General features: G+C 52.8%; 1 protein-coding gene across 2 annotated transcripts; it reads right to left on the bottom strand.

Moving 5' to 3' along the window:
• Positions 1-423: 423 nt before the first annotated feature.
• Positions 424-10,478, bottom strand: IRX4 (iroquois homeobox 4). Of its 2 annotated transcripts, XM_027896738.1 has the most exons (7): positions 10,368-10,478; positions 9,773-9,969; positions 5,151-5,309; positions 3,924-4,175; positions 3,180-3,286; positions 1,901-2,223; positions 424-1,710 (listed from the first exon to the last, which is right to left on the bottom strand). In XM_027896738.1, exons 3-7 carry the CDS (start codon positions 5,193-5,195, stop codon positions 953-955), a joined length of 1,485 nt encoding a protein of 494 aa, XP_027752539.1. In that variant the 5' UTR covers positions 5,196-5,309; positions 9,773-9,969; positions 10,368-10,478; the 3' UTR covers positions 424-952. The 2 variants fall into 2 exon arrangements, with proteins under 2 accessions (XP_027752539.1, XP_027752540.1); XM_027896739.1 differs by lacking the exon at positions 10,368-10,478 and having other exon boundaries at positions 9,773-10,131.
• Positions 10,479-11,322: the final 844 nt, after the last annotated feature.

The following is an 11,322-nucleotide window of genomic DNA, read 5'->3' as shown; positions in this document are numbered from 1 at the left end:
TGGAAAGCTAAAACGGTTCTTTAAAAGATCAAATTTTCCATGTGAATCAATTGCTCCGCACACGGAGGAGGCGACGCCGCGGCAGGGGCCGACCCCCGCCCGCCTGCAGCTCGGGAAGGAGGGGAGGGGGAAGCAGGGGTGCTCCCGCCCCGTCGGGCCCCCACTACCGGCCCTGGCGGCGGTCGGGGCTTGGCGCTGCCCTGCGGAGGTGCGGTACGGCGTGAGGCGCAGCCCAGCATCCCTCCTGCGCGCAGCATCCCTCCCGCGGGTCCGTCCTCAATCCCGCGGCAGCGCTGCGCTTAGCCTCTCTTCCCCTTTCCCGGCAGCCTGTTGACAGTCCTTGGAATTACTGGGACAGGCTCCAAGGGGGAATTTGAGACATAAAAGTCGTTTGTTGCCCAATGCAAAACACCACCACTTGTGTTACCTCTGAAACAGACAATTTATTGGAGTGAGCATACCTTTTAACATATTCTTTTTTTTTTTGTCAAGATAAATTTGTGCAGTAGGTGTAAACTTAGTAGAAGTGCTGTTTGTGAATTATATGCTAACAAGGAAATCAGGAGGAAAAACTCTCGAAAAGTCTTTATAACTAATATCGGCATGCCTTAAATTAAATCTGAATCAAAATTTCCCGTTTGTAAACTTTCGGATGTAAACTTTTTAAGTAGGTCTACGCTATAGTACGTGCTTTTTGGACATGGAAATAAGGTAACTTTCACGACATTGATCCCTTAAAGTCGCAGCCAGGAGAAAATCTTCAGAATAGCAATGAGCAAAGTCTATCCGCTGAACTGAGCAAACTGAACTTTAAATCCTCGTTTCTGTTGTTTGTTTTAAAAAAAAAAAAAAAAAAGGAAGAAAAAGTTTTGTATTTAAATTCTTGCAAGTCTCTTTTCAGTGTAGATGACTCTTCAAGCGTTAGAAAGTCCCTCGCCCCTCGGCGGGCCTGTTAGGAACAAAACATTTTGCTTCCTGATTTGGGAAACGCCAGAAACTCTTTGTTTGAGTCATGATGGGCCAGGTTTGAGAGCTGCCCCTTGAGCACATTGGCGCCGTTCCCCACCGCGCGTCCCAGGGCGCCCGTTTCCAGAATGGCTCCTTTGGTGGTAGCCCAGGAAACTGTCGTGTTGCTCAGGGCTTGATTCAAAGTACTGTGCCTGAACAGGGGGTCGTGAAACACCCCGTCCACCCAGTTCCTGAGGTTGGTGACCGGCGAATCCTGGTGTCTGTCGATGACGCTGACCGGGGCGGGAGCGGCGGCGGCGGCCGAGCCCCCTGGCCGTTTCAGCATGCAGGAGGGGTACTCGGCCTGGTTGAGGGAGGTGGCGGTGTGCGCCAGGGACCAAATCCTGGGCTTCGCCTCCAGCAGCTGCTGCCCCTGCTGGAAGCACATCTTGGACTCGCAGCCGCGCTGCCGGGCGCCCAGCGGGTCGGGGCCGCACTCCTCCGCCGCCGTCTTCAGGCAGCTCCGCGCCCGCTCTGCCGCTGCCGCCGCCTCCTCCTCCTCCTCCCCGGCGGCTGCCGGAGGTGGCATCTTGGCGGGGGGCTCGGCGGCCCGCGGCGGGTGGCTGCCGGGGTGCGGGAGCGGGTGCGGGAGCGGGTGCGGGAAAGGCCGCCTCAGTTCGCACTCCGAGCTCTCCGACTCGGCGGCGTCCAAGTCCTCCAGGTCGCTGAGCTCCAGCTCCTTCTCCTCCTTGCCCGTGGGCTCTGCGGGGCGGGGGCGGGGGAAGGGACAGCAAAAACAAGACACACGGTCACTGTCGGCGCCGCGCTGCCCCGCGGCCGCCCCCACGAGCCAGGCCCGCGGCCGCCCCCACCAGCGAGGCCCGCCCCGGGGGCGAGCTGCCGGCCGAGCCCCCTCGGCCGAACCGCTAAGTGCCTGGTTTTAGCAGGGTACCCTCGGCTTTCCCGCTCTTCATCGCCTCTTCCTGCGAACCCTCCTCCTCCTCCTCCTCCTCTTCCTCGTAGGGCCGCTTCTCGTCAGAGCACTTGTTCCGCGGGGGCCAGGTCATCTTGTTCTCCTTCTTGAGCCGCCGGCGGGCGTTGGCGAACCAGGTGGACACCTGGGTGAGGGTCATCTTGGTGATGATGGCCAGCATGATCTTCTCGCCCTTGGTGGGGTAGGGGTTCTTGCGGTGCTCCTGCAGCCAGGCCTTCAGCGTGCTGGTCGTCTCCCGGGTGGCGTTTTTTCTCCGCGTTCCGCCGTCCATCGTTCCGTACCTGCAGGCATAGGGTAGCCCCTGCGGTGTGACAGTGCACCCTCGCCCCCCGCGGACCTGCCCGACACGGGATCCAAGGCCCCGGCCCCGGCCAGTGGTCTGCAGCACCCCCCGGGGGGGCGGCTGGTCCCGGGGAGGGGGGAGGTGGATGAAGATATAGACAGCTCAGCTTTAACGGGAATGAGGACAGCTCAGCTTTACGAGGGGGACCTGCCTCGAGAATTCGGGACGAGGAAGGAAAGTAAGAAGGAAGGGTTCAGCTAGCAGCAGCACCGGGCAATGCAAATTCCCTCTGCGCCTTGGCTGTGGTGGCAGAAATAGAAAGGAATCCCCTGTTTTTATTTGCGGTAAAGTCAATGTCAACAATTCGGGCAGCAGGGAAATCCTAGCAGCTTGCAAACTCACAGAAATACCACTTTCCTGTCATTTGATTAGTCGTCCCCAAACAGAATTCATCTGGGTGACCCCAGGGTGTAAGTGTTAATAGAAATATATTTCCTCTTACTCCTTTTATTAGTAATCTCCTCTACCCTTTTGTTCCTGAAATTGTAGGAACCTAACGCAGATGACACTGGGCTGCGACTGAATATTTAATGCACATCCTCCAGGAAAGGTCACAGGCGCCCAATGGGCCTCCGAGCTGGAAACGGTGTGTTAAGTGGGTTTGCACTGGTTTAAAACTAATAAACATACACCGGATGCCTAAGCCTGACTCCGCGCAGGAAAAGATAATTACAGCCACGGTGGAGAGGGATCGCCCCCCGCTCTACTACCCTCCCGGGGAGGCGGAGGAGCCCGTGTCGGTGTGGGAAAGGGGAGGCGACATGTCTGGGGCCGAGAGATGCTGAGCCGCGAGGAGGCAAGGTTGGCGGGGCGGGCGGGAAGGAAAGGGGATGTAGGGGAGGGGACGGCGGGGGTAGGGCAGCGAACGAGGCCGGGATGTGTGTGTGCGCTTACCTGTCGTACTGGTACTGGCTGAGGGTGTGATCGTAGGGATAGTAGGCAGCCGCCGGCGCGATCCCCGCATGCGCAGACCCGCTCCCGTCCTTCGCATCCAAACTGTTCTGCAGGAGACACCGCGCCGCCGCCCTCAGCCCCCACCGCCGGGAGAGCCCGGGACCCCGCCCCGGCTCCCCCGCCCGGGTCCCCAAGGGGCGCGACGGACCTTCCCGGAGGCCCCTCGGCCGCGGCAGCCAGCGAGATCAATAGAGACATTAACTCGCGCTGTTACGGTGTGGAGGGAAAAAAAAAAAAAAAGAAAGAAAGGAAAAAAAAAAAAAAAAAAGAAGGAAAAAAGGCTGTCTGGGAAGAGAGCATCATTCTTTGCGCGCCTGGGTCTGGGTCGCCCTAAACTGTCTGCCCCGCCGGGCCCTCCGCACTCGGCCGCCAGCTCGTCAGGCGCGACTTTTAATTGCGTTACCGCGAGGACGGAGCCGCCGGGCTGGAACAGCTGCGGACCGCGGCGCTGGACGCGAACGCGGGGAGCGGCACGGCGGGGCGGGGGGTCGCAGGAGAAGGGCCCGGGGCTGTGCCCGCCCGCGGAGGGGTCCCGCCGACCATCCTTGGCCCATAGGGGCGGGGGGGGGGGGGGGGGGGGGGGGGGGGGGGGGGGGGGGGGGGGGGGGGGGGGGGGGGGGGGGGGGGGGGGACTCGGGGCTGGCGGGCGGGAGCATCCATCCCCCGCCGCGGCGGGCGGCTTACCAAGGAGTAGAAGGCGGGAGCCTCGGTGCCGTAGGTCACGTAGTTTCCATAGCCCTGGGGCCCGGCGTAGGGCCCGCCGTAGACCCCCAGGGCTGCGGCGGAGTTGAGCTCGTGGCGCGCAGTGGCGAGCAGGCGGCTCTCGTATACCGGGCAGTACACGGGGGTCTGGGCGGAGGCGGCCGCCCCCGTCTCAGACAGGGTCCGGCCGCTGGACTCGCAGCACGTCGTCAGGGAGTTGGTGCTCATCAGGAACTGGAGGGAAAGAGAGCGGCGCTGAGTGCGGGGGGAGCTTCCCGAAGTGTAACCAAGTTTGGGTTCGGTTATTTTTTTGTTGTGTGGTTTGGTGGGTTTTTTTGTTTGGCTTTCCTTTTCTCTCTTTTTTTTTTTTTTTTTTTTTTTTTAATCAGGTCCCATCTTTGGGGTGTCGCCCGTCCTCCTCCCTCCGCTTCCATATTTTACTTCAATCGTGATAGAAACGCTCTGGAAAAATGCAGAAGTGCGTTTTGGTTTTTTTGTTTTTGTTTTTGTTTTTGTTTTTGTTTTTTTTTTAAAGACCCCACAACAACAACAACAACAACAACAATCAAACGGCTCATGACTGTGGACGTTTAATCCTCCGTGATGCATTCCTCCGGCCCTCTGCATTTAAAAACTAACTTTTCTATGATGTTCTCAGAAGACTCAGGTTTACACCGGTTTCCTCCTCTTGCAGCACAATGCTTCCCATCTGTGTTTTTAAACCTTTTTTTCGAAGTCACTCATGCATATTTATTTTGACTGCAGATTTGTAGCAGCCACGCACGCATCTGCTATTAACCTGATGGCTTAGAATATCCCATTCTGTTTGTACGGGCCGGACCTCCCTACGTCCGTAATTAATTGGTAAACTGTGAATTTAATCATGAAAGAAAAGAAAGAAAAAGACTAGAAAGGAGGGGGGAGAGGGTGGGGGTTGGGGGATGTCTAGCCCCCTCTCTCACCTCCCTCATCTCTGTAATCCTCCCCCACGCGTCATTATCACCCCCGAACACCCTAATACAGCGTGTTCCTTCCCATTTTAAAATCGGTGCTCGACACAGAACTTGGGCATCTTGGAAAGCTGCGAAGCGAGCAGCCGTTCTGCCGCTGCCGCATGCGGGAGAGGATCGATGCCGCCCTCAGCCCGGACGAAAGCATCGATAAGGACTGAAATTCACTCAATTAACGTTGGTAGGCAAAAAGTCTTACCTGGGGTGCAGAGGAGTAAGGGTAGCCAAACTGAGGATAGGACATGGTACAGAGGCTCCCAGTTATCTAGAAATAAGGCGAGACGTCTGATCTGCACGCTATTGCAGCCTGGCTCTGCTCTGTTGTACCAATTGATTGGTAACCCCAGGTCCCTAGATGCTTATAGGACGAAGCAGAAAAGCACATTTACTTTATTTACATGAAATCTTAAACTTCTCCCCCCCCCTTTTAAATATATACAGTGATTTTAGCGCCTTCCTACCACGAAACAGAAATAATTGTTACATTGGCTCCAAGGCTGGCATACGTGATGGTAGAAATACCTACTTTGCACCCATGGAAAAAAAGAAAAATGTTACAAATACATCAGTTCACAAGCACGTTGTTTCAGAAGAGTCAAGGCTCTGACGTCACGAAAAACCTATTCAAATTAACCTGCCTGTAAGTTTAACACTCATTTTCGGGACCCTTTACTCTGGCGTCGAAAACAGACTCTCCAGCATCGCTTTCAGACTGCCTAATAGGGGCGAAAGTTTGGGAAGCTCTCTGGCAGCGGTAACGCCTGCTTGCAATATTTATATATATTTCTCCGGGCAAGGGAAGGAAATGAATGTTTTTAATCTGAAGGATCAGTGTTGTATCAGCTAAGATTTTTCCTCACCCTCCTTAGTCACTGAAAGGCTAGTAAGCACTTTTAATTAGAAATTAATTAATGAGCAGCTGCTTCTTCCCACCCCACAGTAATAATTAGTCTCAATTACAAACAAGACATATGAAGGGACACACGACTGAGTCTTCATTTAAGATTTAATCAACAGTTAAAATTAGCACTAACGCTGACAATAAAGCACATAATAAGCAATCCTGCTTTTCTTTTCGGTTTTTATTCTAGACATGTGATTACAGGTAGAAAACCCTACAAGCACTTTTCGGGGAATGATGGAAAAGATGTGACTTTTCACGTTAAAATGATTTTGATTCCATCTCAAACCTCCAGCACTCCCTTCTGCCCAACCCATCCCACCGCTGCCATCAGCCTCCCTACCCTCTAGGGATCTGGGACCCCCCCAAACACGAGCAGGCAGCATCCCTTTCTGCTTCACCCTCGGAGGGAGCAGGAACGGGCCGTCGAGGAAGGACGCTGGCAGCCCCAGCATCTCCTCCCCGACGGCCGATGCCACCGAAGCAGGGCGAGCAGGCAGCACTCGGGAGGATGGAGGAAGTAGAGAAGTCAGCTCCGAGGCTGAAGCTGGGCTGCTGGTGCAGCTGAACGCTGCTCTGTGGTGTGCAGACTTGCTCAGAGAGATTCCTGGGTTCAGACATGTGAATAGCCCCAGGGTCACACTCTAATTAATGATGATGTTCTCTTCTTCTCCCCAGCTGGAAGACTGCCTCCCAGAAACGAATCTGCCCACACTGACAGCTCGATTGAGGGTGATTGATGACTATCTGGAGACCACAGTACACATAATATAATATCTGATGCGTAATTGCTTTAATTTACAGATGAAAATACTAGTTCTCAGATTGAGTTAGACTACAACAAGAGGCGTTTTATGGCGCTTTAGAGTGTTTGCAAATAAAATATATCAGATACAGTACATGCAAATTATCCTGACAGCTCAGTATCTGTAGCCTGGAGAAACGTATAAAGAAAGGGAGTCAAATGACATAAATAATCTGTTTGAAATTCTGTATTGATTTTTGGAGGGGAAGAAAGTGCTTTTTCCTTCCTCACCTGAAATGCTAATTCCCTTTTCTTTCTGAGAATATTAACAACTTTGCCATTGGGTTTCCTTTACAGAAACGCGCCTATATTCCTCCTCCTGTATTATACCCTGGCTCTACCAGGGTATAATGACACTTTCAGAGACTCTTTACGAGCAGCTTCCTTCTGTGCGGCGTACTGACGGGCTATCGCATTGTTTGGGAAGAAAAGACACCCAGTGTTTACACAATGGTATGCACGCAGTGTTCGGTGCTGCTCCCTCTGCCTCCTGTGCCCATTGCACTGGGGGATGTTTGCTTAAGCTCCGGAGTAAAACTCACCGGTGCTAGGAAAGAAAATAGTTGCACTTATCTCAAGAGTGGCTCGGTGTAAAGCACTATAATTAGCTGGGAGAGCTGGAGAGCTGCCTGAAGAAGTCCTCCCAGTTTTCCAGGCTACAGTTTGGGAAACGTCCTAGTGTTGTGGGTTTGGGGGTTTTTTCCCCCTTCTTTTGATAATACTGTGGATGTCAACTCCGCAGTGGCCCACAGAACACTACAGGTTTTGATATTTAGATGAGTCTATTAAACTTTAAAATACAAGGAAAAATTCAATATTTATGGTCCTTGTCTATTTATATATCACAGTTGTCTTTCACTGTGCCATGCAAATACTCTGTGCTCATGTTTGCGCTGAACTTTCCTGTATTAATCATGATAATTATTTGTCATTTTTCTTTGCAGCCTGCCCGCTCTATTACTTTACCCCTGGTCAGCTTTGTGTCAGTTCCAATCTGTATTCCCTAGAAAGCAGTCATCAAAGTAACCCCACCAAAACAAACAAACAAAAAGAAAAAGCGACAAAAAACCCTCAATAACCTTAAACCCTAAAAGCTGACATTACATCCTTCCCCACTGCTGATGTCTTGTTTCACTTACAGTCTACAAATAATGGCCCTTTGTTGATAAGAAACTCAACACATTTATATTTTATCTTGAATTTTTGGTGCCAGAGCACAAACATGCATTAAGCCCCACAATGATTTAAAATAACCTTTGTGGTTCTTTCACATAAACAACGTAACACTGTTCAAATCCAAGTAAAGACGCTTAATGCTGTGGGCTATATCCTTAAGCATTTGGAAAATGCAAGTCTTTGCTGTGCAATAAAAATTGATCCTTGTCAAAGCCCCTTTCCTGTACAAAGCAGTTAACAGCTTTCGAGAAAGAGAAACACACACACTGCTTTCTCCAAACTTTAAGGAAGGAAACCCATCGCGATCAATAGAAAACGCTGGAGAGTTCCCTTCTGGTCAGAGCCAGCCTGCATACCCAGGCAAGCAGGTATTTCCCATCCAAAGCCAACCAGGTCTCTCTCCCAGGGCTACGCTTTTCTTGTCCAAGAACCTGGAGCCAACGCTCATACAAGTTTTATTGTAAAAGCATGAAATGAGAAGGAAACACTGTGATGCTAGAACAGGCCACAGCAGGTAAAACAGAACCTCTTCAGGACTCATGCTTTGATGGACGTCTTCAGGGACATGATCTAGAGGCAGTTAATGCAGCTACACATACTATCTGCGTTTTCATCGCCTTCTCTTTTGGAGGAGTTATTGCCACTCCTGGAAATATTTCAGCAACGGAATTTGCTTATGGGCTAAACAGACTTTAGAAAGCTCTTTCAGTCGAGTTTGCTTTGTTTTCATGTTACAGATTTAAAGTAACCTTGAGACCACCTGACAAACACCGTGAAGCTCTACATGTTGCCTATTTGGAATCTGACATGGAACTGAGGGCAGCCGACACAATTTTCAAGTAGATTATCTCATAAACTCACTCTCAGTAGTAAATACGGTCCCGTGTCGTCCCCCCTCTTCCCCCCCCGAGCCTATTTGAGGTGTAAGTGCACCTCCTTCCCTCTGAATCAAGAGACAGCAAACCGATGATGCCGATCTGCACAAACCCGTGCCATGGCTCGGGCTCGGCAGAGCCATGATGACCAACAGAAAGGTTGCATAAGAAGGAGCCACTAATTATTTACTCAGATTACAACTACAAGTAAAATCAGTTGTTCAAAGGTATCCATTTGAATGCTTTCATTTTGTAAGTCTTCAATCCTCTTGGCAAACAGTCTAGATTAAAGCAAAAAGGCCTCACATGCTCAGTCTGTTCTTTGTATTTATTAACTTTTCACACTTAAGTACTACAGCCAACACTTTCTCTCCCTCTCTCTTACACACACGCACACAAGCGCGCACACACACACATGCACACAAAACTTTTCAGCAAGAGAAGCAAACACTGTAACCCGGGCAGCTGCTCTATGGCTATAGACGAACCCTACAACATTCCCACATTTACCTGCTGGGTGCAGAGCATCACAACTATGCTTTCATTAGCAAAGTAAAGATTGTATAAGGTTTCCCTTCCCAGCTCCTGTACCCCCAGTGCCGCAGACCCGCAGGCATTCAGGCGCCACCACCTTTGAGCTCTCTGGCAGCCAACAGCTTCAACTTACTTCCCCGAGAAGGTACAACTTTACTGCTTGCAAGGTCAAATTCTACGCCTTCTAAAGTTCGTCTTAAAATCCAGAAAGTTTGACTTGGTACCTTACCTTAGCGCTCGCTGAATATCACATTCACACCCCCTTCCCAAGAAATAATACACATATGTTACAAGACATTTGCCCTCTGTACTGGGTAAAGATTGCACAAAGCCAAATGATTCATCACAGATAGTTTCTCTTCCCTCCAGCAGTTCGTTTTCAGCTGCCTTGCTGCTAAAGCAGGCTCCGAAGGAGGAGGGGGGATAAGCCCCACTGCTCCCCCCACCCTCCGCTTCCGTAGAGAGAGACACACACATATACACATACACACACACAAACATCACCAAGGAAAGAAGAAGAAATTTTTTACCTGTGATCACGCCAGGCTTCGGCTAAAACCAGGTAGCGACGGCTGTGCCATGGCAGGGCTTCTCTCTTCTGGTCTGTGCTGGCTGGCGTGGCAGGGAGCTGCGGGGAGCTAACGCAGACATGTCTCAGTGCGCGGTACCTGCGCGGCGCGGCACGGAGCCTTCGGTCCCCAGGCGCCTCAGCCACTTCACTAACCCCCTGTACCAGAGTGACGCTCAAGTGAATAGTTCCACTGATTACACTCTTTCCTACTGATTAACACTTTCCAACACGACCAGGCACTCCACTTCCAACTTTTCCCGTTTTAAAACAGAAGCAGACAGCACCGCTTGCTTCCGCGGGTTATAAACGCCGTCTGGGGCGTGGGGGACACCATAATTAATAGCAGGTTAGTAAAATTAGTGCTGCCACTCCAATTGTTGTCCTTGTTGCCAACAATAATTGCATTGATTCTGGAAGGACACGAATGTCCTCCATTTAACCTAATGATCTGCGGGTTGCACACGCTGTACGGCAGCCGTGGCGGTGATTAACTGCGCGCACCTCCAAACTATCATTTATCTCCGCGAGTCACGACTGAAAGGCGCTAAACTTACAGGCAACTCTCCCTGCCTCTCTCGCCGTCTTTGTTTCCCTCCCGCTGGAGGAGGCGGGCTGGGACGTCGGCGTAGCCCTGCGCGCAGGAGACGGGCACCTGTACCTGTCCCCCCGGCTGCCTCGGCTTTATTCATAGCCCGGGGGCAGCGCGGCGGAGCTGGGCGCCGCGGAGCTACCGGGGGCTGCCTGGGCCAGCGCCCCCCGACCGCGGGGAGGGGGCAAGGGGGGGCGGCGCGGCAGCGCCCGGCACCGGGGACCCGCTCGCTGCAGCGCCCCGGGGCCTGCTACGCCGTCGCCTCCCTCCTTGGGGGCAGCTCTGCAGGGGCTGCTCGGGCACCGGGGCCTTCCTCTGGGGCGGGGAGGGATGGGGGGTCAGCGGGGTGGGGAGGGGGCAGGCACCGGCGGCAACCGCAAGCAGGTCGGGGCAGGAGCGTTTACTCCCGTTTTGTCCTCTCCGTCCTCCCGCACCCGTCCCTCCGCCCGTCCCGCCCGGTCTCAGCCGCCGGCTGCCACCGCCACCAGCTCGCTCTCCTGCGAAGTTACTGGGTTCCGAGGCTGGGCGAGCCGGCAGCAAGTCCCCACTCCGAAATGCCTTTCCCAGTGTGCAGCCTCTCGCCACCCTCTCTCAGTCCCAAGGCCGCTCCGGGCTGCAGCCCGGTGTCCAGGGCCCGGGATCCCCGCGGGAGTCTGTGCATGCCAAGTTCCACCGCGCGCTCGGTACTTTCTTTTCTTAATTGTTTGTTCAGCAGGAAAAGGGACAAATCGGGGTTGACAGAGGAGGAGGGATCAATATCATTCCTGTTTAAGGGCGTGAGCTTGGGCAGACGTCTCAATAAGACAGAGGAGGAGGAAAAGAAAGTATTATATCCTACCTAATTATGTGAAGACAAAGAGGTGTGGGGAGAAAGGTTCAGCAGAGGTGGGGCGGCAATGGGAATTTTTAATCCGGTGTCT

This window comes from Empidonax traillii, unplaced genomic scaffold (assembly GCF_003031625.1).
Source record: "Empidonax traillii isolate 1590-97213 ecotype Southwest subspecies unplaced genomic scaffold, ASM303162v1 scaffold514:size563947, whole genome shotgun sequence".
NCBI lineage: Eukaryota > Metazoa > Chordata > Aves > Passeriformes > Tyrannidae > Empidonax > Empidonax traillii.
The sequence above is the reverse complement of the archived record's forward strand: the minus strand, read 5'-3'. Positions and strand labels throughout refer to the sequence as shown.